Source organism: Microtus ochrogaster, unplaced genomic scaffold, assembly GCF_000317375.1.
Source record: "Microtus ochrogaster isolate Prairie Vole_2 unplaced genomic scaffold, MicOch1.0 UNK10, whole genome shotgun sequence".
Lineage (NCBI taxonomy): Eukaryota > Metazoa > Chordata > Mammalia > Rodentia > Cricetidae > Microtus > Microtus ochrogaster.
The window spans coordinates 3,009,357-3,032,389 of record NW_004949108.1 but is presented as its reverse complement, the minus strand read 5'-3'; the positions used below and the strand labels follow the sequence as shown (position 1 = coordinate 3,032,389).

Here is a 23,033-nt window from a genome sequence, read left to right as displayed (position 1 = left end):
GGCGGCGGCCCCGCGGGAGGCTCGAGGACGCGGCCTCGTGCGCCGAGACAAAGCGGGCTTTCGGTCTCATTGTCTGTCTTGCTCTCTCCCCTTGTTTTCTTTTTTTTTTTTTTTTTTTGTCCTCTCCGGCGCCGCCCCGCTCCGCCCCGCCCCTGGCGGCTCTCTCAGGAGGACTCCGGATCCGGCTCGGCTCTCGCCCTCGCTTCGCCATGGAGAAGACCGAGCTGATCCAGAAGGCCAAGCTGGCCGAGCAGGCCGAGCGCTACGACGACATGGCCACCTGCATGAAAGCCGTGACGGAGCAGGGAGCCGAGCTGTCCAACGAGGAGCGCAACCTGCTGTCGGTGGCCTACAAGAACGTGGTCGGGGGCCGCCGGTCCGCCTGGAGGGTCATTTCGAGCATCGAGCAGAAGACCGACACCTCCGACAAGAAGTTGCAGCTGATCAAGGACTATCGGGAGAAAGTGGAGTCGGAGCTGAGGTCCATCTGCACCACGGTCCTGGTGAGTCGTGGGTCGGCGGCGGCCGCCGGGTGGGGGGTGGGGGGAGAGTAGGGCGGCGGGAGCCGAGACCCTTTTGTGTGGGGTTCTTGATGGCGAGCGGCCGGTGGTGGGGTGGCGAGTTGGTGGGATGAACCCCTGGGCTGCCTTCGTCCCTTGTCTCCGAGCTTCCCCAGGGGTGAGCAAATCTTCCAGGCTCTGGGTTAAAGAAACTTGGGAACATCCGTATAGGACTTGCACAAAACTGGAAGAGATCTATTTAACCTTGTGCCAGGAGACAGGTCACTTTGGGGGCTTCACATCATAGGGGGAAGGCATGGGGGCTTTTAACATAGAGATGCTAGTATATCCTCCCTCCCCCGCATGGGAAACTAAATATAGCTTCATCTTTTCAGGTGAGAATATGTTGAGACCTTCCCTGCTAAAGGTGTGTGTGTGTGTGTGTGTGTGTGTGTGTGTGTGTGTGTGTGTAGGGGGAAGTTCACTAAATGAAAAGGTACAGACAAATCTAAAAGAACACAATGTCCTGGTCAGTTTCATTATTTAGTAGCGTTTTTCCCTCTTTGTTGCCTCACTTAGCCCGGGTGTGTAGAGATGAAATCATTTCTGATGGGATTGGCAAGGAAAGCCTTCCAGGTTTTGAACTATCCGGTCCTTAGCTGTTGTGGGGTCCTTATTAGAGGGAGCAGGGATTTGCAAAGCTTGGTCATTGCACAGACCCTTTAATCGATGAAGTAAGTTTCTCACATGTAAGTCGTAGTGTATCGTGGGGTGTCAGCTAGTTTCATGCTGCAGTTATTTCTGTGAGACGTGTGCTCGTTCACATGCAGTAGTGATCAGTGCAGTAGCTGCCGGGTGTGCCCTCCACATGCCACCTTTAGAAGAGGCGCCCCGACCGCTCCATCAATACTGTGTTTGGGTGCCTTTGAAAGGCAAACATGCAAGGTTGGTGATTTTTCTTAAGAGAAGAAAAAAATTACCCTTTCCTCCCAGCCTTTCCTTCAACACATCAAACCCCTGGAACCTAGAACTTCTATTTCCGAGAGATTATCTGAATGAAATCTTGATAGATAGGTGCAGATGGTAGGGGCAGTTCCTGGTACAGTGCCCAAAGCCCTGCCGCTTTATGAAGACAAGCCAGGTTTTGTTGTATTAACATGTAAGTGCTCTTTCTTAAGTCCCTGTTCACAGAGGGAGGGCCAACTCCCGGGCTGAGTTGTTTGTTTGTTTGTTTTTTATATTCAAGAGAGCTGCCAACTTGGATAAAAATGGCAGACATTAATAGCATGTATTGATGGCTGTTGTTACCTACCACTTTGTGGTTTATTTACCCATACAGTTCAGGATTGCCAGGTTTTTTCATGTTCTCTAGCAGTTTAATTCTGAACCAAGGGAAAATGTATTCTATCTTGCAGCTCTTACAATTCTATTTTAAGATTTTGTGTGTGTGTGTGTGTGTGTGTGTGTGTGTGTGTGTGTGTTCTGCCTGCATGTATACATGCGTACCACCCATGAGGATGCTTTGTCCAGCGGCCTGAGGGAAATGGCCAGGGGTTTTATCCTCTGAAACTGGAGTTAGTTTTTAGCCACTGCTTGGGTGCCAGGAACTTGACTGAGGTCGTCTTGAAGAACAGCAAGTGCTCTTAGCCACTGAACCATTTCTCCAGCCCCAGAAACTTGGGTTTTTAAGGTAGTATGAATGTGGGAGTTTTCCAGTTTTCGAGAGTGTGGTTTGAGAGAGTGGCCAGACACTTACCATAGCCCTCTCATGCGTATCCTTTGAGGAAGAGAGAATTCTTGAAATTAGCACAGCACTTTTTCTTGCATGAGACAGAGGAAGGTTAGACTAATCTGAGACAGCAATGCACAAACTAAAGTTAATATAGTGTCTTTAGCTGAATTTTGCCTTGTTGACTTTGAAAAGAGGATCCTGGGGAAACATGTCTTCAGGTGGCAAATGTACTGGAAAGCTTGCTGTACAGTGAAAGGTTAAGAAATAATGCAGGGAAGAATAAAGCTGAGAACCATTGATTTTATTTATTTGCCCTGCGGTAATTTATAATTTTGGGAAATATAGATCATATAAGCCAATATCTATAAGGTGCTTATGAACAAAAGGTAGTGTAGTTAGAAGGAAACAGACTCACGGAGAGAGACAGTAGATGTGAGGGTGAATGGACAGTGTTGGAAGCGGGCTGTCATTCTTCCAGGACAATAGGGCATGGGACAGACAGGAGGCTTTCTGTGTGACTAGAGGTTCATCTGTTGGTAGGAACCATAGTTGGTAAGGGCAGATCAAAGGGAGAACCTAGATGGAGGTTTTGGGTTTTCTTTTTATGGTACTGGGGATTGAACTCATGGCCTTGCAAATGTTAGGCAAGTGCTTTGCCACCATGAACTGTATCTCCAGCCACTGTAGATATTTATAATGGTGTTTTATAGTACAATAAATATTATAATCTGAACACACAGAAAGTGATAAACTAGTCAACAAGAATCTGATGAATGATAGATTCATAATTATAGTCATAGGTCTAAACGTTTTTATTTGTAATTAGTAATTCAGTAAGGAGTCAGTGAAGAGGAGGAAGAGGGAAACCTAGTTTCTGAACATGAAAACAGTAAACTAAACATGATCACAGTGTGTATTGAGGAGGGGACTGGGAAGGAAAAATTGATACAGAGGGAAAGCTTGAGATTCATTTGGTTTAAGAATCAGCTTGTGTTTTGATCCAAAATATCATTGACTCCCTTTCCAAATAGATTGGGGGTGGATAATTTTGACTGTTTATCCAGAACGTAGATGAACAGACTTTGGTAGTCATTGTTCTCAAGGTTCCTAAACTTTGACATCATTCCATGTAAAAAGATTAAAGTCCCAATAAATACTGTGAAGAGAAGCAGACCAAAATGGTTCAAATCAGACTCCTAATGGCAGCTTTGTTTTTTTTTCTTTTTTTAAAAAAATATTTATTTATTTATTTATTTATTTATTATGTATACATATTCTGTCTGTGTGTATCTCTGAAGGCCAGAAGAGGGCACCAGACCTCATTACAGATGGTTGTGAGCCACCATGTGGTTGCTGGGAACTGAACTCAGGACCTTTGGAAGGGCAGGCAATGCTCTTAACCACTGAGCCATCTCTCCAGCCCCAGTTTTTTTTTTTTTAAATATTTATTTATTTGTTTTATTATGTGTACAATATTCTTCCTGCAGGCCTCATTACAGATGGTTGTGAGCCACCATGTGGTTGCTGGGAATTGAACTCAGGACCTTTGGAAGAGCAGGCAATGCTCTTAACCGCTGAGCCATCTCTCCAGCCCCCTAATGGCAGTTTTAAAGTCGAAGGTTTTGCCAGGTCACTTGTCAGTGTAATCCATGCAGAGGAGATGGCTGATCTAAATTTTTAAAGTGTCTTTCAGTTCTAGTAATTAGGGCCTATCCATAGTTGATTCTTGCCCTTCCACTTCTGCTTTAACTCCCGCCTCTGGTGGTGTGAATGAGAATGCCCCCACAGGCTCCTGCATTTGAATGCTTGGTCCCCAGTTGGTGGAACTGTTTGGAAAGGATTAGGTGTGCCTCTGGGTCTCAGTTCCAGTCAGCTCTTTCTGTCTAGTACTTGTGGTTCAAGATGTAAGCACTCAGCCACTATTCCAGCATCATGCCTGCCTGCTGTGTGCGCTCTCCACCAGGATGGCTCACTCTAAGACCCTCAGAAACTGTTAGCCTCAAATAAACACTTTCTTTTATCAGTTGTCTTGGTCATGGTGTCTTATTACAGTAAAGTAACTAAAGACAACCGCTAAAATAATTGTAGCACATGTCATCAAAGATAAATAAAATGGTGGAAATCTAGTGACTAGTGTAATGTCTTTGAAGAAGTGGTCCAAAAGTTATTAATGACCTGAATGCTGATAGGAGCGAAGTGTAAGTGAAAAGTCAAGCAGTGGTTAAATAGGTTAAATAAGACTTTGGGAGCAGTTCAGAACTTGATATGAAGTAGGAGCAGACCAAAGAAATCAGATGGTTTCATAAAGTGTCCCCTCTGAGACTAGGAACAAAATTTATCATTTACAAGCCTTCAACTAAGAGACAGCCACTTGAGGTGTATGCAGGTTAGTCTTTGTCTTTAGAGCTGTAGTACCCTCTCTTCTAGTCTTTGAGTAGACCAGTTGCAGCATAATGCAGGGACAGTTTGAAGTCTTACTGTCAGTACTCTGATTTTTTTAAAAATATGAGTCAGCTAGGGTGGTAGGTAGAAGGAGCATAGGTCAGAATTAACCTCTATATTGTGAGTTTGAGGCCTGCCTGACTTTTGTGACACCCTGTCTCAAAAAGGAATAAAAACAAAAACAAGAGCCAGAGGCAAGTACAGGGATAATGTGCCTGTAATCTGAGCCATTTGGGAGGTTGGAGCAGGTTTGAGAGTGAAGCCAGCTTGGGGAGCAGCAAGAGTCAGTCTTAAAAAAAAAAAAAAAAGGAAAGAATCACGTGGTGGCACATACCTTTAGTCCCAGCCCTCAGAGCCAGCATGTCCATAGAGCAAGTTCCAGGACAGCCAGGACCACATGGAGAAACCCTGTTCTTTAAAAAAGAAGAAAGAAAAAAAAAAAACAAACATGTACATTGAGTGGGAAGTGAATGCACTTAGTCCTAGTATTCAGGAGGCAGAGGCAGGAGGATCTCATCAAAAGCTGTGTAACTAAACCTCTACTGTTTCAAATGAGGGCAAAAGAAAATCTCATAAAATAAAAATATAGACAATGGAAAACTGATCTTGTAGTAGCTGTAAGCCTTATTTCAGTTATAATCTTAAGTTTAGTTATGTTCTGAATTAACCTCTTCTGATGAAAATATAGCTCATGCTGGTCATTATTTTGATTCTTGATCATTAGCAATCACATATCTTAATCTTAATGCAATTTTCTGTGTATAATAGGAAAAGTATGGGCTCTGGAATGGAAGGTGGCAAAAACATCCCCCCTCCCCTTTTGATACAGTTTCTCTGTGTAGCTCTGGCTGCTCTGGAACTTACTGTATAGACCAAACTGACCTCAGATTCAGAGATCTGCCTCCTGAGTGCTGGGGTTAAAGGTGTGCCCAACCGTTGCCCAGTTTGGAATTGGCAGTTTTTAAATCACTGTTCCTTGGTTGCCTTGTTTGGTGAGCACTGACCTAGCAGTGCTTCTTAATCTGTAAATTGGGGATGGTGTCCTCTGTTAGAGGTTTGTGGGTGAAATAGCTGCATTAGTGGACCTTTGGGGTGTGGGGGTAGAAGGGGGAGATAGTGTAGCTGAGGTTGTTCTTGAACTGTTGATGGTGCTGCCACTACCTCTCAAATGTATGCTGTACTTCCCAGAATTCTTTTTTTATATTTTCTGATCTTGTCCAATTTAAGTATCTTGTGTGTGTCTGTGTGTCTCCTAAATACTGAGGATTGGACCTAGGGTCTCTTGAATGCTAGGCAAGCACTCTCATTCTTTACTGCGAACAGTTGGAATATTTACAAGTTAAGCTGCTAGTGAATACTTCAAAGTTGAAAACTGACTCATAAGGAAATTAGCAACTTGGTCAAGATCACAAAGTCAGTAAAAGGTAGACCAAAAACCTGAACCCAAGCTGTGTGCCTCCACATGAAATGAAGCAGTAGTTCCTAAATACATGGGAGCTAATTGTAGACCTTTGTGACCTTTGTGTTGGGAAATGTGGGCATTTTACTGTTAACACACAGAACTTTGAAGGGAGAAGATCGACCTTTAGACAAAATGACTTAAACGTATATTACCGACAGCTTCTTATTTAATATACAGGATATGACAAAATTTTAGTCTTGACTTTTGGTATTTTGTCCTTGAGTTATATAAGTTACTAATGTCGAGCGTTTTGTAGGTTTTTGTTTTTACTGAAGAGTGACTGGTGAGGACTAGATATATCACTGTATGTGCTTGCTTAGCATGTACAGGGAGGGCCCTGGGTTCTGTCGCAGCAATGGGAAAAGAAAGTAAAATGGAATGGAATGGAATGTTGTTAGTGTAAATGAGATTAGTATTTCTCAACCAGGGTGTTTATCCTCTCTGTGCCCATATTTCTACATGTGGGGACTTTTGGCAACATCTGGAGACATTTTTGGTTATCAAAACTTGGAAGTGAGAGAAATAAATAGCGTGCCACCCCCCCTTAGCCCTCACCCCGTGTGTGTGCATGCATGTGTGTGCTATATTGTGGATAGAGGATAAATATAATAAAATACACAACTGCTGGCAATTACCATAAGAAACTTACTTATCAGATCCTTTCAAAAGCCATTTTGATTGAAGTCCTGCAGTCTGCTTTTTAATAAGCTTGTCACAGAGCTAGAAGCTCTTCACTTCAGTCTCAGCGGGAAGACAGAAGTGTGCATGCTACAGGGTCCCCATCACCTTTGTGAAAACTGTTGCTCACGTTTAAACCCTGTGTCTTTAGATGTTCCATAATTTACGAATGTTCCATTTAATGTTTAGGTTTTAAACAGTTTTTCTCTATTTTAAACAACATGGAGAAGAACATATCTTTTGTGTGCTTTATGCTGTGATTTGCTTATAGTGTCCTAGAAATGAAACTTGTAAATCATCTCTTTGGGCAGACATGAGTTTACATTGTCAGCAAAGGCTGAGAATGGTCATTTCCTCTTAGTACAGAGAAGTGTTTTTGCTTTATTATTTAATGAAATCACTTTATTCTAATTAACTAAAAAATAAAAGCACACAGCTAGTTTAAGGAAGCCACTCAAACTTGGCTAGTCCCAAACTCTCTACATCTCAGTAAACTTGTATATACAGTCAGAATGGCCACTCTGGAGCAATGGAGAGTGTCAGAGTGCCACAGACTGGGGGAAAGTGCTGGTAGGAGCAGAGGAGTATAGTCACCACGTTCTGATAATAAAGAGTTTAGAACGCAGTTAAACAGATGGCTGAGACAGTCTGATGGAGAATCTGCATTATTGTATCTTGTGCCACTTTCAGGTTAATGGTAATACCTACTTTTTAAAGTATAATCATGTATTGGGGCAAGGTCTCTCTCTTTCTTTTTCCAGACAGGGTTTCTCTGTATAGGTCTGGCTGTCCTAGAACACATTATGTAGATCTGGCTGGCCTCAAACTCAGATCCACCTGCCTCTGCCTCCTGAGTGCTGGGATTAAAGGTTTGTACCATCACAGCCTGGGCTGGGGTATATAGGATATTCCTTTACACTGTGTGAACATATGTCACTATGATTGGTTTAATAAGGAAGCTGGCTGGCCAATACCTGGACAGGATAAGGTTAGACAGGAGAACCAGATGAAGGACACTGGTAAGAAGGCGGGCTGAGTAAGAGGAGTCCCCATCCAGACAAGGAGAGGAAAAAGGATGTGCAAGATGAAAGTTAAGGCCACATGGCAGAATGTAGATTAATATAAATGGGTTAGTTTAAATTGTAAGAGTTAGCTCATAACAAGCCTAAACTTTTGGCCGAACATTTATAATTAATAAATAGTCTCTGGTTATTTGGGAATCAACTGGTGGAACAGAGCTGGATCGTGGTTCTAACAAAAAAACTCCACCTATAGGGGTAAGTCTTTTAAAGTAAAGTTTTCACTGGTTAGCCCTTTATAATATATGACAACTAATATGCTTGTCATATCCGGCCCCTTCCTTTAATTAATAAAATGGATTGAGAATGTTCATCAACTTGCTGTTTTATTTCTTAATGAATCTGAATAGTGTGGCATTAGAGCTACATGGTAGTGAGAGAGCTTTTATAGCCAGGTGGTGGTAGCGCACATCTTTAATCCCAACACTGGGGAGTGGGAGGCAGGCCGATCTCTGAGTTTGAGACCAGCTTGGTCCACAAAGAGAGTTCCAGGTTAGGCCCCAAAGCTACAGAGAAACCCTGTCTCAAAAAAACAAAAAAGAGAGAGAACTTTTATATTTGAGAGAGGGTTTTTGTGTAGCTGAGAATGACCTTGAACTTCTGCTCCCACCTTCCAAGTGTTGGGGTTACAGGCACAGGCATGTACCAGCAGAAGATGTGGGGATGGACCTAGGACTTAATGCACCTGCGGCAAGCACTCTACTAACTGAGCATCCCTGTCCCAAAACTAGCCCATATGCTGCTCTTCACTGGGCATACGGGCACAATTCCTTTTCGTTTATTCTTTGTTAACTGATGTTTTGTAGTGCTTGCCAGTCAAGTGCTCTACCACTGGGTACATTCTGTACTACTCCTCCCCTTTTGAAAAATGCTAATCTGGGAGTAGGGAGAGTAATATGAATCTACCTTTTTTAAAGGAGTAACCTTCAGTTTATAATCCTTTGGCCTTCAACTCTGGACTGCTAGAATTACAGACATGCAGTCATACCCACTTTTATATGGCACTGGGAATCAAACCCAGGGTTTTATGTATACTAGATGGTCGTCCTACCTCAGCCTCCTACTCACACCTTTTTTTTTTTTTTTTTTTGGAAAACAATTGAAAACATTTAGGAGAATAAAATCAAGAATTCTGCCAAAACCAAAAAGCTAATGTCCGTTTTCATTGCATTATTTCAGTGATACTCTTTTGAAGGTTGGGGTAGGGGCTTTGAGATAGGGTTTCTCTGTGTAATAGCCCTGGCTGTCCTAGAACTAGCTCTTGTAGACCAGGCTAGCCTCAAACTCACAGAGATCCCCCATTTCTGCCTCTTGAGTGCTGGGATTAAAGGTGTATGCTTCCACTGCCCGGCACTCAGTATACTCTTAAATGCAGCTCACTCTAAGTGTGATTTACCATTTTGCCTTTTTAAAAAATATATTGTATATATAAACACTTCCAAAAATAATTTAACCAACCTATAGACTAGAATAAAAATGGCAATGGATGAAATAAGTTTTCTCTTTACATCTTGTAAATTATACTTACTTAATACCTTCGTGATGTTCATAAAGTCAATGGCACAAACTTATAAAAATCTTTTAAAAATCAGGGTGGTAGTAGCGGCACATGCCTTTGTTTGGTTCCAGAATTTGGGAGACAGAAGTGGGCAGATCTCTGTGAGTTCAAGACCAGTCTGGTATACAGAGTGAGTCCTAGGACTGTCAGGGCTATGACAGAGAGATTGAAAAACAAAAGAAAGTTTATATGTATGAGAGAGAGTGTTTACAAATTTATTCTAAGAGTAACTGCAAACAATCTATTAGGAAAAATGGATAATAAACAGCAGCATATTAGTCATGGAATACTTCTTGCAATAAAAAGTAGACTATTTGAAAAATTGCCAAGTGAAAATTTTCATGAAAAGAAATATAACATATAATTCTACCTAAATCCTAAAACAAGCAAAGTTGTTGGGAAATGAGAGTAGTGATGCTAGAGTAGAGACCGGGATAAACACGGAAAGGCAGGAAGGAAGGAACTTCTGTAGGGTGATATTAGTGTATATCAGTATATAGTGATATACAGTGTGAGTTGTGTGCCTTATAGTGTACTAGTTCTCAGCAGCTAATGTGCCTTTTCATTGGGTGCCCTGAGATAGAGGCGATAGATATGGCTTTAAGGAGTACATGTAATATAACTACACAGATAATGGATAGCCATAGATAACATTTATAACGTAGTGCAGATTATACCTCACAGTGCTTTAATTCATCTTAGACATAACAGAAGACAAGCTAAATGAAAGTACTTGGTGTCCTTACTAGTACAAGCCCTTTCCTGTCTGTAGTAGTCTTCTAGAGTGTAGCAGAACTTGGACTTGACCTATATTTACTAATCTAACCAAGCGATTTTGACCTATTTGTTATTGAACTTCCTTTGTATTAGGTATCAGAGTGTCCATCCACTTTGATTATTTAGGATTCAACTAAGATCTTCCCCTGCCTCCTTTAGGAAAACTTTTAGCTTACCATCATGTATCACCATGTATCCTTTCCCTTTAAATTCTGCTGCTGGAAGGGAAAGGGAAAGTATAGGCGCTGGTGTGTGTTTGTTTTCCATTACAAACCAAAAATGTTGGCCTTACAATAGCCAACATTTTACATGTTGACAAATACAGAGGATATTATTCCTGTATATCTTTGACATCTTGAGACAGTGTAACATTTTACATGGCAGTTACAGTTACTAGGTCCTCAGCTCTCAGCATGAGAGTACAACAGAAGTCAGACAGGAATTGTTTTCTGATAGTATCTAGAATTGGTGCAGCTGCTTTGAAGAGACAAGAACATACTGCAGTTTGCACATCTTTGTTTCATTGCCTCCTTGTCAGAGACCACACCCTGTCTTGCATCTTCACACTGCTGTAGTCATACCACTTGGTCATTGAAGCAGAGACTGGGTGAACCTTTTTGCACTTGAGCATCTTGGGTATGGGTGTGTGTGGGTATGTGGAGGGGAGTACACTATGTTCATAGAAAAGTAGTCCTATTCTTTATGAGGCATCTCTGTGCCAAAGCAGATCCTGATACCAATCCTAGTCTAACTTTGCCTGTGTTAGTGGTGGCTGGAGGTTTTATGGATCAGGAAAAAGGATTTAGAGATTTGAAATTGAGATCTTTGGGGAAAGGACATTTTTCTTCTGTTTTTATATGCTGTTGTTTCCCCCCCCCCCTTTTGTCTGCTGGTCTTTTGGATTTTAACTCTTTTGATCATAAAAAGTAGCCAGATCCGGGCGGTGGTGGCGCACGCCTTTAATTCCAGCACTTGGGAGGCAGAGGCAGGCGGATTTCTGTAAGTTCGAGACCAGCCTGGTCTACAGAGCTAGTTCCAGGACAGGCTCCAAAGCCACAGAGAAACCCTGTCTCGAAAAACCAAAAAAAAAAAAAAAAAAAGTAGCCAGTTGACTTCATGGGCTGCTGGTTTATTGTTATTTTCACTGTAGCTGTGGTGGTGCATGCTTTGTTGGACCTGAGTAGTATGTTAAGTCTCTGACATTGTGACAGCAGCTCTCATTCATTCACGGCACTCATTTAGCAACCATTCTAGCTGCTGATAGGTGTTAGTGTTAGAATTCAATCCCTATACAAACTGATATCAATCTCCTTGTCCCCAGAGAGGCATTAACGAATGTTTTAGACCTTTGTGAATTTTAATAAACACATTTTCAGGTATTGATCCTTTTAACCTTAGGATAAGGCTTTGCTAGAGGGGTGAATTACACGAGTTCACACTAATGGAAAGTGGTGTGATAAGCCTGGATGCCAAGGAGTTTGGGTAGGTGGTTAGTAGAAATAAGTATTATAATTATAGATATATGTCTGGAAATATATTTATTTCTGTTTATGACGTATTAAATCTTGTAGAAACTTGTGTCAGGGTACTCAACCCTTGTGATAATGCACTACAGACAGATACACTGCAGGTTGGGGTGGGGAGTATTTTCCTGTAGATGAAATTGGAGGGATCCGTTTAATGCAGTATGTGATTTTGCCTTTAGCCTTAGAAGCGCAGGCATATCTAGGAGGAGACATCTTTCAAGCATAGATCAGTGGTCAGGTGCTCATGACTAAGGAAGTTGTTCTACTCATTTACGTGGAGTAGTAGCCAGAAATGCTGTTGCTGGCTGACATGGCCAGTGTATTGTATTCTCAGTGAGGAGGCAGATAACTTGCTGGATCCAGTTATAATGAGGAAGTTGTTTAGTAACTGGCATTAGAACAAAGGGAACTGGGTGGCTTCTACAATGTTTTTAAGGCCATCATCTTCACAGCTAGAACAGATTTGTTTTGTACAGTGATTATGCTTCACTGTGGACTATTGGGGTTTCTTCCTTTAGTTTCTGTCCCTGTCCTCTCTCCATGATTCCCACTGTTCTGAAAGACTCATCTATATTGTTAATCTGTTTAATTTATTTGCTTAGTTGTATTTAAGTCTTAGATTCTTTTTGTAATTGTTTTTTTTTGTTGTTGTTGTTTTGTTTTTTTGTTTTTTTTTTTTTTTTTTTTTTTTTTTTTTTTTTTTTTTTTTTGAGACAGGGTTTCTCTGTATATCCCTGACTGTCCTGGAACTAACTCTGTAGACCAGGCTGGTCTTGGACTCAAACATCCTCCTGCCTCTGCCTCCCTAGTGCTGTGATTAAAGGGTATACCAGCACCACCCAGCAAGTCTTAGGTTCTTAAGAATTTACTGTATGTATATACATATCCCTATTTTACATGCATACATAAATAAAATCTAGACAAATTAAATCTTCCAGTTTGATGTATAGCTAAGAGAGAGAAAATAGGTGTTACCATGATTTACTTATGCTTCCTTGTCTGAGGTTTCTAAGTGTCTTCACTTTCTGGAGAAAATTACTTCTGGGGCTTCAGTGAAAGGCAGGGGATAAAAACCAAAGGAAGCTTCGGAATGATACTAGCCTTCTGGTTAAGTCAGCTGAGTGCTCTCCAATCAGAAATAGGAGGAAATGGTAGATGAGATTTGGAAAGTGGAATTTTAGGAAATGAATTATAGCTGTAGCTTAGTTGATAGAGTGCTCTTCTAACATGTGCACAGCCTAGGATTTGGTCCCTGGCATCATGTAAACTGGCTGTGGTGGCTCACACCTCTAGTCTCAGTGCTTGATAGATAGAAACAGGAGTGCCAGAGGTTCAGAGTCATTCCTGGCTACATAATCAGTTTGAGAACATTTGTTAGTCTGTCTCAAAACAGTAAAATTAGAATTGAAAGTCCCAGTGGCTGATGTAGATGCCTTAACTAGGAAACAGTTAGCCTTTTGGATAGGACTGTCGGTGCATTAAAGACTGAGTACCAGGTAGTGTTTTATTAGCTCATTTAATCTTTACCAGCATTTGTGAGGTAGATTGTCAGTAACTGTTCTGTAGATAAAAGGACCGAAGTACAGAACTGTAAAAGTAACTAGGCGGGGAATGGGCACTAATCAGTCATGTCCATCAGTTATCGCAAAGGGAACACCTGTATTTTGGTGCATTAGTCGGGGTTCTCTAAAAAAACAGAACTGATAGAATTAACTTACATTAAAGGAGATTTATTACACTGACTTACCAGATGTGGTCTGGGTACCCCAGCAATGGCTGTCTTCCTCTAGAAAGGTCCAAAATCTGATAGTTGTTTAGTTCATGAGGCTGAATGATGCTTCAACAGTCAGAGCTAGTCTTTGGTGGTCTTTATTGGAATACTGAAGAAATACTGTGTTCTGAGTAGTTTTTTCAATGTGCTTTCTGCTTTGCTAATTTTCTTTTATCTCTATCTAACTTTAAAGTTTTTGTCTTTTTTATTCTAAAGAGTTTTGTCTCCCCAACCTCCAAGTTTCCTTTTCTTAAGAGTTTGTTTAGAGGAACTAGTACTGGAGTTAACAGTTACTGTAACCTGTGATACAAATGTCTATCCTCGATCACTAAGTGCACAACCTCAGCAGGGTTCCCAAGATGGGGATACTAGCCAGACCTGCTGAATGAACTCTGGCAATCAGGCGATAGGTATCACAGTTTTCTAGTTTTAGTGTATGTGCTGCTGAAGCAAGTGTCCTGTTGTGATTTGAGGGAGCATGGCCACCGTGGGCTCATATATTTGGATGCTCAGTTCCTAGTTGGTGTTACTATTTGAGAAGCATTAGGATTAGGCATTCTTTGTTGGAAGAGGTGGGCTTTGCAAAACCCATACCTTTCCCAGTTATAAGTTGCCTTGGTTATAGTGTCTCATCACAGAACTAGAAAAGTACCTGAGGCTGGATGACTTCTGCACTGACTTGGGCTGGAGCAAATCTCAGATTAGCTTGACTACCTGGTGCTGGCATCATCTGGGGACCTTGAGAATAATGAGCGGGCAGCCAGCACCATCTCAGAGCTGGTCAGCACAGTCTGTGACTTCTGACTGCATCATGACACATGTTGCTTTCAAGTGCCTGCCTGTCTGTGGTCTTTGATCACATTGCTGCTGGTGATTGTCTGGAGAGAGGGTGTTTGTGGTGATCGAGTCTTGATTTCTGAGCTGCAGAAGTCACTGGCCGGAGAGGTGACCTCTGGGGCCTGCAGAGGGGAACACTTTACCTTTCTTGCTGCTGGAGCTGGAATTGTGCTCACCACCTTCTCACTCCCACCCAAGGTGCAAAGGCTTAGCTAGCTAGGCAAAGGGATTCCCTCCTTTCCTCTCTGCATAATAAACAACTGTCCAACTAAAAAAAAAGGTGAAAAGTAACTAATGCATACTCCTTCTTTCCTCCTGGCTTCATTTCTTTTCAAATTCTAAACATTATTTTATGTCAGGAAAAGAACAAAAGCTCATGCAAAATAAAAGATAATATGCTAATATGTGTGCATCCATTACCCAATTTTAATAGTTTAAGAATTCTGTGTTTATTTTTGAATCAAAGTCCTTTATGTAGTCCTTTCTTAGGACTTGCTGTGTAGACAAGGCTGACTTGAATTTACAGAAATCTCCTGCCTCTGCCTCCCAAGTAAGCTATCTCAGAGGGATTACCTGTATGGAGAGACTGAGGTGTAGGATAATGTATGAAAGGTACTAACGTGTAGAAGAGAAAAACAAAAGTGGATTCTAAATGCATTGAATCTCTGGAAAAACATGAAAGAAACTAGTAGTAATTGCTGCCTTGGGGGAATTGATGAAGACCTAGATGTTTAAGGAATTGTAGGGAGAATTTCTATTTTTCTCTTCTGTATTTTATCTGAATTACACATCTATTGTCCATTATTCAGTAGGAATTGGTGCTTGTATGCAAAACCAGAATAGAGGAAGACATGTTAGATTTGAATTGGACCTGCCATTGTGAGATGATTTAAAAAAAAAAAAATATTTCCTGAGGAGGAAGAAAACAGAATGGGGTGACTATCATTTTCCCTTACAGGTTCCAGAAAAGCACTGTACCTTTCCAATGACATAACGCATGTGAAACTAACTCTGTTTCTGTTAACTCCATTTCAGCCTGTTGCCAAGACATGGCTGATACTCATTTGACAAACAAATGTATGCCTGTTAGGCACTGTGCTGAATTTTATAAAGGAAAAATATAAAGAAAACATTTATATTTAGAAGCTCTTCTAAATTAATACTTAAGAATTAACATATATAATAGAGATTCTTAAAAAGTATTTTGTAGAAAAGATTAAACTGTTGGAACTTGAGCCTGCTTGGAACTCTAGGGTGAGATATTGGCTCAGTATTCATTCCATTGAAATACTTAGATGGCTCAGTGACTCAGCTATTAAGAGCACTGGCTGCTCTTCCAAAGGTTCTGAGTTCAATTTCCAGCAATCATATGGTGTCGCATTATGAGCGGCGGGCTGTGTCCCACCACCCGGCTAGCTTTACCCGAAATAATTACACGGAAACTGTATTCTTTTAAACACCGGTTGGCCCATTATATTTAGCCTTTTCTCGGCTAACTCTCGCACCTGGACTAGCCCATTTCTAATAATGTGTGTAGCCCCCGAGGTGGCTTACCAGAGAAGATCTTAACCTGCGTCTGTCTGGAGTGGGAGAATCATGGCTACTCACTGACTCAGCTTATTTCTCCCAACATTCTGTTCTGTTTTCTCCGCCTACCTAATTTTCTGTCCTCTTAAAAGGCCAAGGCAGTCTCTTTATTTAACCAATGAAATTAACACAAAACAGAAGACTCTCCCCCATCAATATGGTGGCTCAGAACCATCTATAATGAGATCTGTTGTCCCTTGAGGAAGAGACATATGGTCAGTCATCTTCATCAACTTAGACCATGAAACCCAATACGGACAAGTTGAACAAAACCTTCATGTATACGGGCTACCCATGCATGCTTCAGCATTGCCAGGGCATAAATTTGATTTTTGATTGAATTTAGAATATTTTAGTAACCAAAAAAGTTACATAATACGCAGCTGTTACTTTAAAATGAAGAGGGTTGTACATGCTTTACCACTTGACCAGAGAGGTCATTCATGACACTTGGAAAAGTTGGTAGTTAAAGTTACATTCTTTGTAATTCTTAGGACTGCACATCTGGTTACACTGTTTATGAAAGATATATGAAAGATCAGATAGTGATATTTGTATTGTTTTGTCTGTGTTTGTATTAGCTGCCAATTACATGTTAAGATAGTGAAGAAAGCCTTATTAGCTGAAAGGGGGCTATTTGAAAGAACTAATAGAAAAGGAAGGAGGTGACAGTTTAAAGTGAAAGCTCTGGTAGGCACTTTAAAGTTGTGTCCATTTTGGGGGGCATAGATGATGTTAGTATATTTGTCACAGTTACTGTTTGGAAGAGCTGCTCTTAGGGGCCGAAGAGATGACTCAGCATTTAAGAACAATCATTCTTACTCAGGTATGGAGTTGGCTTCCCAGCACCCATGCCAGAAGCATCACAACCAACTATAGCTCCTGCTTTAGGGGTTCTGGCGCCCTCTTCTGGCCTCTATAGGTGCCAGTACACCTGATACATCTTTGATAAAAATGTTTTTAATGGCTAATAAGTAGTAGATACTGTCAAATGTAATTTTGGTATGTATCAAGTTTTAGTGCCTTTTGTATAAATGTGAATTGATGGAGCAAGTTTTTTTTTTTTTAAGTTTTTAAAGATTTAAAAAATTTTGTGTTTTGCCCCCATGTTTGTGTATGGTATCTGTGGAGGTCTAATGAGGGCATTGGGTTCCCTGGAGTAACAGATAGTTGTGCTGGAACCATGTCTGTGTTAGGAGCCAAATCTGGGTCCTCTGCAAGAGCAATAAGTACTCTTAGCTATGGAGTCCTCTCTCCAACCTCTGATGAAGCAAGTTTTAAATACTAAAATAATCATTGGGAGCTGAGGTGCTATGGAGACTGCTTATGGTTAAGGAGCCTTCATCAGTACTCCCCAGCACCAGCAAAGACTTAAATACTTAAAAGTGTTGATGCCTCATCTACAGGATAATCATGTATTCTTACAAAGCCAAATACTTCTAAGAGTGCAAAGAAATACTATTAGTAATTAATACTGTGATAATAAGCTTAAACTGATAAATCAAACCTGGGCACAACTACTCTATTTTTTTGAGGACTACTGCTTTATTGGTACTTTGTGGGGGTTTAGTGTGGGCTCTGAAAAAAATGTTAACCTTGGGACATATAAGGTAGTAAGGATTTGATGAAATATTCAGTTGAAGTTTGAGTTCTGACTGGTGTGTGCTATGTGATGTCAGCTGATTGATCATCCAGCTCATGGGATTTGCTTCTATTTCCATGAAAGCTTTTAATTCTTTTTTTAATATAAATTATTCTTTAAGATGGCTTCACTTAGCCATTTTGTCTTTGAGCTTGCTGTCTATGTAAGGCTGACATTCAACTCTTGATCTTTCTGCCTCACAAGCGCTGGGGTTATAGGTGTGCACTGCCATACCTGGCTTCTTTTGGTTTTTTGAGACAGGGTTTCTCTGCGGCTTTGGAACCTGTCCTGGAACTAGCTCTGTAGACCAGGCTGGTCTCGAACTCACATATTTTATGAGAATTATTTTTTAAATTACTTACTATCAAGTAAAATGGGTAGTCTGAAGAGATGAGCTATTGTTCAACTTTGACTATTTTTAGTCAGCACCAACACTTAAAGGTCATTGGTTTTAGTGAAGATGCCATTATATGAAACCAGGGATATAAAAGAGATAGCCAAGTCAGGTATGGTGACATAATACGTATGATCCCTTGGGCACTAGAACAGGGCTAGAGTACATAAGGAAACACTGTCTCTAAATAAATGATAGATCAGTAAATAAATAAACAATGCAGTCATGTTTTAAAATAGACTTAGCAGTGGAGGGTTGGTCTAGTAGATGAGCTCCTGTACATAGCATGTACGTCAGTTTGCCACCCTCCCCCCCACACAAATAAGCTAATAGTTTACATCCAGTTGACATAAAAGTTGCTTTCAAATTGCTGTATACATGTCTAACTCTAGTCTGCAGACCCTGTACTTCTCTTTCTTTGGGCAGACACTTGTCTGCAGAGGATCCTGAATGTGTCATTCTGAGCCACAGTGCTGTCTGTATTGTTCTTCCTCATATCTGATGTCTTAAGCATTTTGAGTTACCTCTTTTTTTTTTAATTGTTTTGTCTTAGTGCATTTTTCACCCACGCTTCCCTTTCTTTTAAGTTGGGGGGTTTTTACTGTGTTTATTTGTCTGTATTGTTATGCGCACATGAGTAAAGGTGTCCCTCAAGTTCAGAAGCATTGGGTCTCCCTGGAGCTAGAGTTACAGACAGTTCTAAACTGCATGTGTGCTGGGAATTGAACTCTGGTCTTATGCAAGAGCAGTATGCATGCTTTTAACCACTGAGCCATCTCTTCAGGTATATTCCCCTGCCCGCCCCCGAGAGCATTTATGTCTTCTTTGATGACCCAATAAACTTCACTAGGGTTTCTTACAAGAGCTTAGGTACATTACTGGTAGCTACACCACTGAAGAAAATATCCATTAACTACTTACAGATCCTTAGAGAGAACTTGGAGCTTTATGAGCCCCTCCTCCAGTTACTTTAATTTGCTTATAAATCCTTAGAAAAGGATGAGGCCTCATGACTCTTCCTTATCACAAGATACTGATGGGCCAAATACAGTTGTATGCCTGAAAGACAGTGTCTTACAATACTTCACCCTATCCTCTGTGTGGTTACTGTCTTCTCTCCTCTGTCATGTTCCCTGAGCCTTGGAGTGAGTGATGTGTAGATAACCTGTTTAGAGATGAACATTTAACTCACTTATTCTCAGCACTTTGACCAGTTTTGATTCTCTATCAAGGATGATAGCGATACTACTGTATGGAGATAAAAGTAATTATTTAGAAGACAGTTTGACAGGCACATCATGTCCTTTTAACAAAACAATTGTAGCCTTCCCACTAGGACCCATGACTTCCCCAGGTACAAGATATATGGGCCAGGTTTATGGCACCAGATGATATGACTCCCCTTCTGTGGAGCTGGACTCGATCCTAAACAGGTGTTTCGAATACTGGTTCTGTTGGTTACCCCCATAGCAGACTTGGCACTGTAGCTCCGGTGGGGACTTCTTGTCCTGCTGTCCAGTGGTATAGCGGGCAGGAAGTAAACCTAAATAATGCTGTTGGGTAACAGTTCTCCGCCAGCAGCCTTCATAGTCCTCCTATCACTGTGAGGACTGGAAAGCAGGGAAGACAGTTCATGCCTTGTTCCCGTTTGATTGCTCTAGTCCTGTGTGCTAGTTTGGTTCTGTTGCTTTGATAAAACACTTATCAAAACCATTCGAGGGGAGGAAAAGGTCATACTCCATTACTGAGAAAGCAGGGCAGGAAGCTGAAGGCAGGAAGTGAAGCAGAGACCATGGATGAACACTATGTTTATTGGCTTACTCTACACAGGAATGGCAGTGCCCTACTGAGCTGTCATTAACCAAGAAAATTGCCCCCACAGATTTGCCTACAGTCCAGTCTGTTGGAGGCATTTTCTCAGTTGAGGCTCTCTCTTCCCAATTGACAAAAAAACTAACAAGTACATCCTGCGACTAGCGCATGTATTATTATCCAACAATAGGTTTTTACTCTAGTTCTAAATGGCAACCAATTCCAGTAACAATTGTTTGTATTTTTGGAAGCTACAGGGGTTTGTTTACCTTACCAACAGCTTGTAGGGAGGTATCCTGGTTGTGGTTCTGGCATTTTTATGTAGTAACATGGTTTCTAAAGGCAGTTTTATCCGTTCATACAAGGTGCCTCTTTAAACTTTTTTTTTTGGGGGGGGGGGTTTCGAGACAGGGTTTCTCTGTGGCTTTGGAGCCTGTCCTGGAACTAGCTCTGTAGACCAGGCTGGTCTCGAACTCACAGAGATCTGCCTGCCTCTGCCTCCCGAGTGCTGGGATTAAAGGCGTGCGCCACCACCGCCCGGCTTAAACTTTTTTTTTTTTTAAAGAAAAACTTAGCTTATTAAGTATCAGTTGTTTATGTCAGTTTTTGTTGACCCTCCCCTACCTGTTTTTCTCCTCCATCTTCCTGCCTGTTCCCATGCCTCCCTACCTGCCACCTTTCTTAACTAGAGGCTATCTCTTCATACATCTTTTGACTGAGCACTTTGTGAGGGCAACATGAATTTTATTTCAGACTTTTTATGTATTTAGTCGAGTAGATGACACATAAGTGGGTATCAGTAAATATTGGGCAAATAGCTTACTAAAAGGACAAGCTTTTGCTAATGACAGTATTTGGCGTATCTATGTTTTTTTGCTATAAGCTGTGGACAAGGCCTGCCAGGGAAGCTAGTACAACAACTTGACCCAGTTGTAAGAACATGCTTGAGGTCTAGATTGCAATAATAGTCAGGAATATACTATTCTTGTTTGTGATCGAATGGCTTTTCATTAGTGCTTGATTTATTTCTTTTAGGAATTGTTGGATAAGTATTTAATAGCCAATGCAACTAATCCAGAGAGTAAGGTCTTCTATCTGAAGATGAAGGGAGATTATTTCCGGTATCTTGCTGAAGTAGCATGTGGCGATGATCGAAAACGTAAGTATATTTGACCTGTGGATAAATGCAGACTATATAAAATGAAGTGGGTTGGGTAGTCACTTGTCACTGTGACAAATATCTAAGAAAAAACAGCTTAAAGGAGAGATTTATTTTGACTTCAATGGTTTCAGTCCATGATTCACTGATTCCATTAATGTGGACCCTGAGTAGGCCAGTCTTGAGAGGATGTGATGGAATAGAGCTGCTCACCTCAGTACAGCCTTGGAGCAAAGGGGTTAGGAGAGCTAGAGACACTGTATAGCTTTTCAGGATACTTCATAGTTTCTGTCACCTTCCAGTAATGCCAGCCATCAGAAGACTGATCCATGGATTTGGTCAGCACTCTCAGGATGTAGTCCTTAAAAGCCACACAAACTCACAGTCCTATCTTTAACACATGTGTCTTAGAGAACATTTCACATTCAAACCATGACAGGATAAGTGGGGACATTTAGGACAACTAGTCTGTATGTAGTTTGTAGGCTCTTTGCAACTAAAACAATTATGGGTCTTGTCTCAGTGGATGGTCCCACACCATCCACCCACACCCATGCCAACATGGAAGCACAATTAGACTCAGGGTTACTAATAACAAGGAAAGAGGAAATGAAGTTGTGGGGATGAATTTCTCTAGCCCTCTCTAAGAATACATAAACAGTATTTAAAGAATTAATGCTGGGTGTGGTGGCACGCATCCTTACTTAGTCTCAGCATTCGGGAGGCAGAGGCAGGTGGATCTCTGAACTAAAGGCCAGCCTGGTCTGCAGAGTGAGTTCCAGGACAGCCAAGACTTTAAGAGACACTGTCTTAAGAAAGTCAAGAAAATTGAATGTTGCTTTATGTTCCCCAAAATGAAAATGCACCAGGAGGCTGGAGCAGGAGGATTGTTCTTTAGATCAACCTGGACTACACAGTGAGACCCTGCCTCAAAAAAAAAAAAAAAAGATAGTATTAAAATTAGGCTCATGGGTGAGCTCTAATTATACTTTGACATTGCAAGCAGGTTAACCTTTATGCTTTGGAATTTTGCTTGTTGTACTTTTAGCTCCATAATTCTTTATATACACTTAAATCAATTGTTCTATATTTTTCATAAAGTTTATGTAGAACATAGAAGCAGGATTTGTATATTATGTGTGAGTGTGTTGCTGTTTTTACTGGGTTTTAAACCCCCAGGGCTTCGTATATGATAGGCAAAGGCTCTACTGCTGAAAGTAACTATATCCCCAGTTGTTTTTTTTTTTAATTAAATAACTGCTTGGCCCATTAGCTCTAGCTTCTTATTGGCTAACTCTTCCATATTAATTTAACCCATCTCCATTAATCTGTGCATCACCACAAGGTCATGGCCTACCAGCAAGATTTCAGCACATCTGTCTCTGAATATGGCTCCATGGCTTCTCTGTCTGACTTCACCCTACTTTCTCCCAGCATTCAGTTTAGTTTTTCCCGCTTTGCTCTGTTCCCCTATAGCTCTGCTATAGGCCCAAAGCAGTTCCTTTATTAACTAATGATATTCACAGCATACAGAGGGAAATCCCACGTTACTTCCCCTTTTCTGTTTAAATAAAAAATAAAAAAGGTTTTAACTTTTAACATAATAAAATTGCATACACAAAACAGGTATCAAGTAAGAATTATAGTTACAGTATTTATATCTACTTTATTTTTATCATAACTAAGAACAACTATGACTATAAATTCTTCAACTCCATCAAAGACCCCAGAAGGATATAATATTACCTAAGTAAACAGGAAGTGCATTGTAAGCAACTTCCAAAACCCTGCAATTGACAGAGACATCTCACTGCCTGGACAGCCACCCAAAATTCTTTAGTACCATTCTGGCATCCATATTCAACCTACTGGACCATAGTATCCAGCAGACATTTCCATGAAGCAGAAAATTTCAAAGACAGTTCTACCTATATTGGCAGTTTGTCAGTCACTTTCTTCAGTATCCTGCAGAAGACACTTTTCATGGTGGCGCATGCCTTTAATCCCAGCACTCGGGAGGCAGAGGCAGGCGGATCTCTGTGAGTTCGAGACCAGCCTGGTCTACAGAGCTAGTTCC

The 23,033-nt window shown here is 41.1% G+C and overlaps 1 protein-coding gene across 1 annotated transcript in view; it reads left to right on the top strand.

The window, feature by feature from the left end:
• The window catches only part of Ywhaq (tyrosine 3-monooxygenase/tryptophan 5-monooxygenase activation protein theta), a 30,918-nt gene that overhangs the window by 400 nt on the left and 7,485 nt on the right, over nt 1-23,033 (top strand). Inside the window, exons 2-3 of the mRNA XM_005366502.3 lie at nt 169-503; nt 20,833-20,956. Of these exons, the coding sequence (XP_005366559.1) occupies nt 210-503; nt 20,833-20,956 (418 nt within the window). The 5' untranslated portion in view covers nt 169-209. The remainder of the gene's footprint in view (nt 1-168; nt 504-20,832; nt 20,957-23,033) is intronic.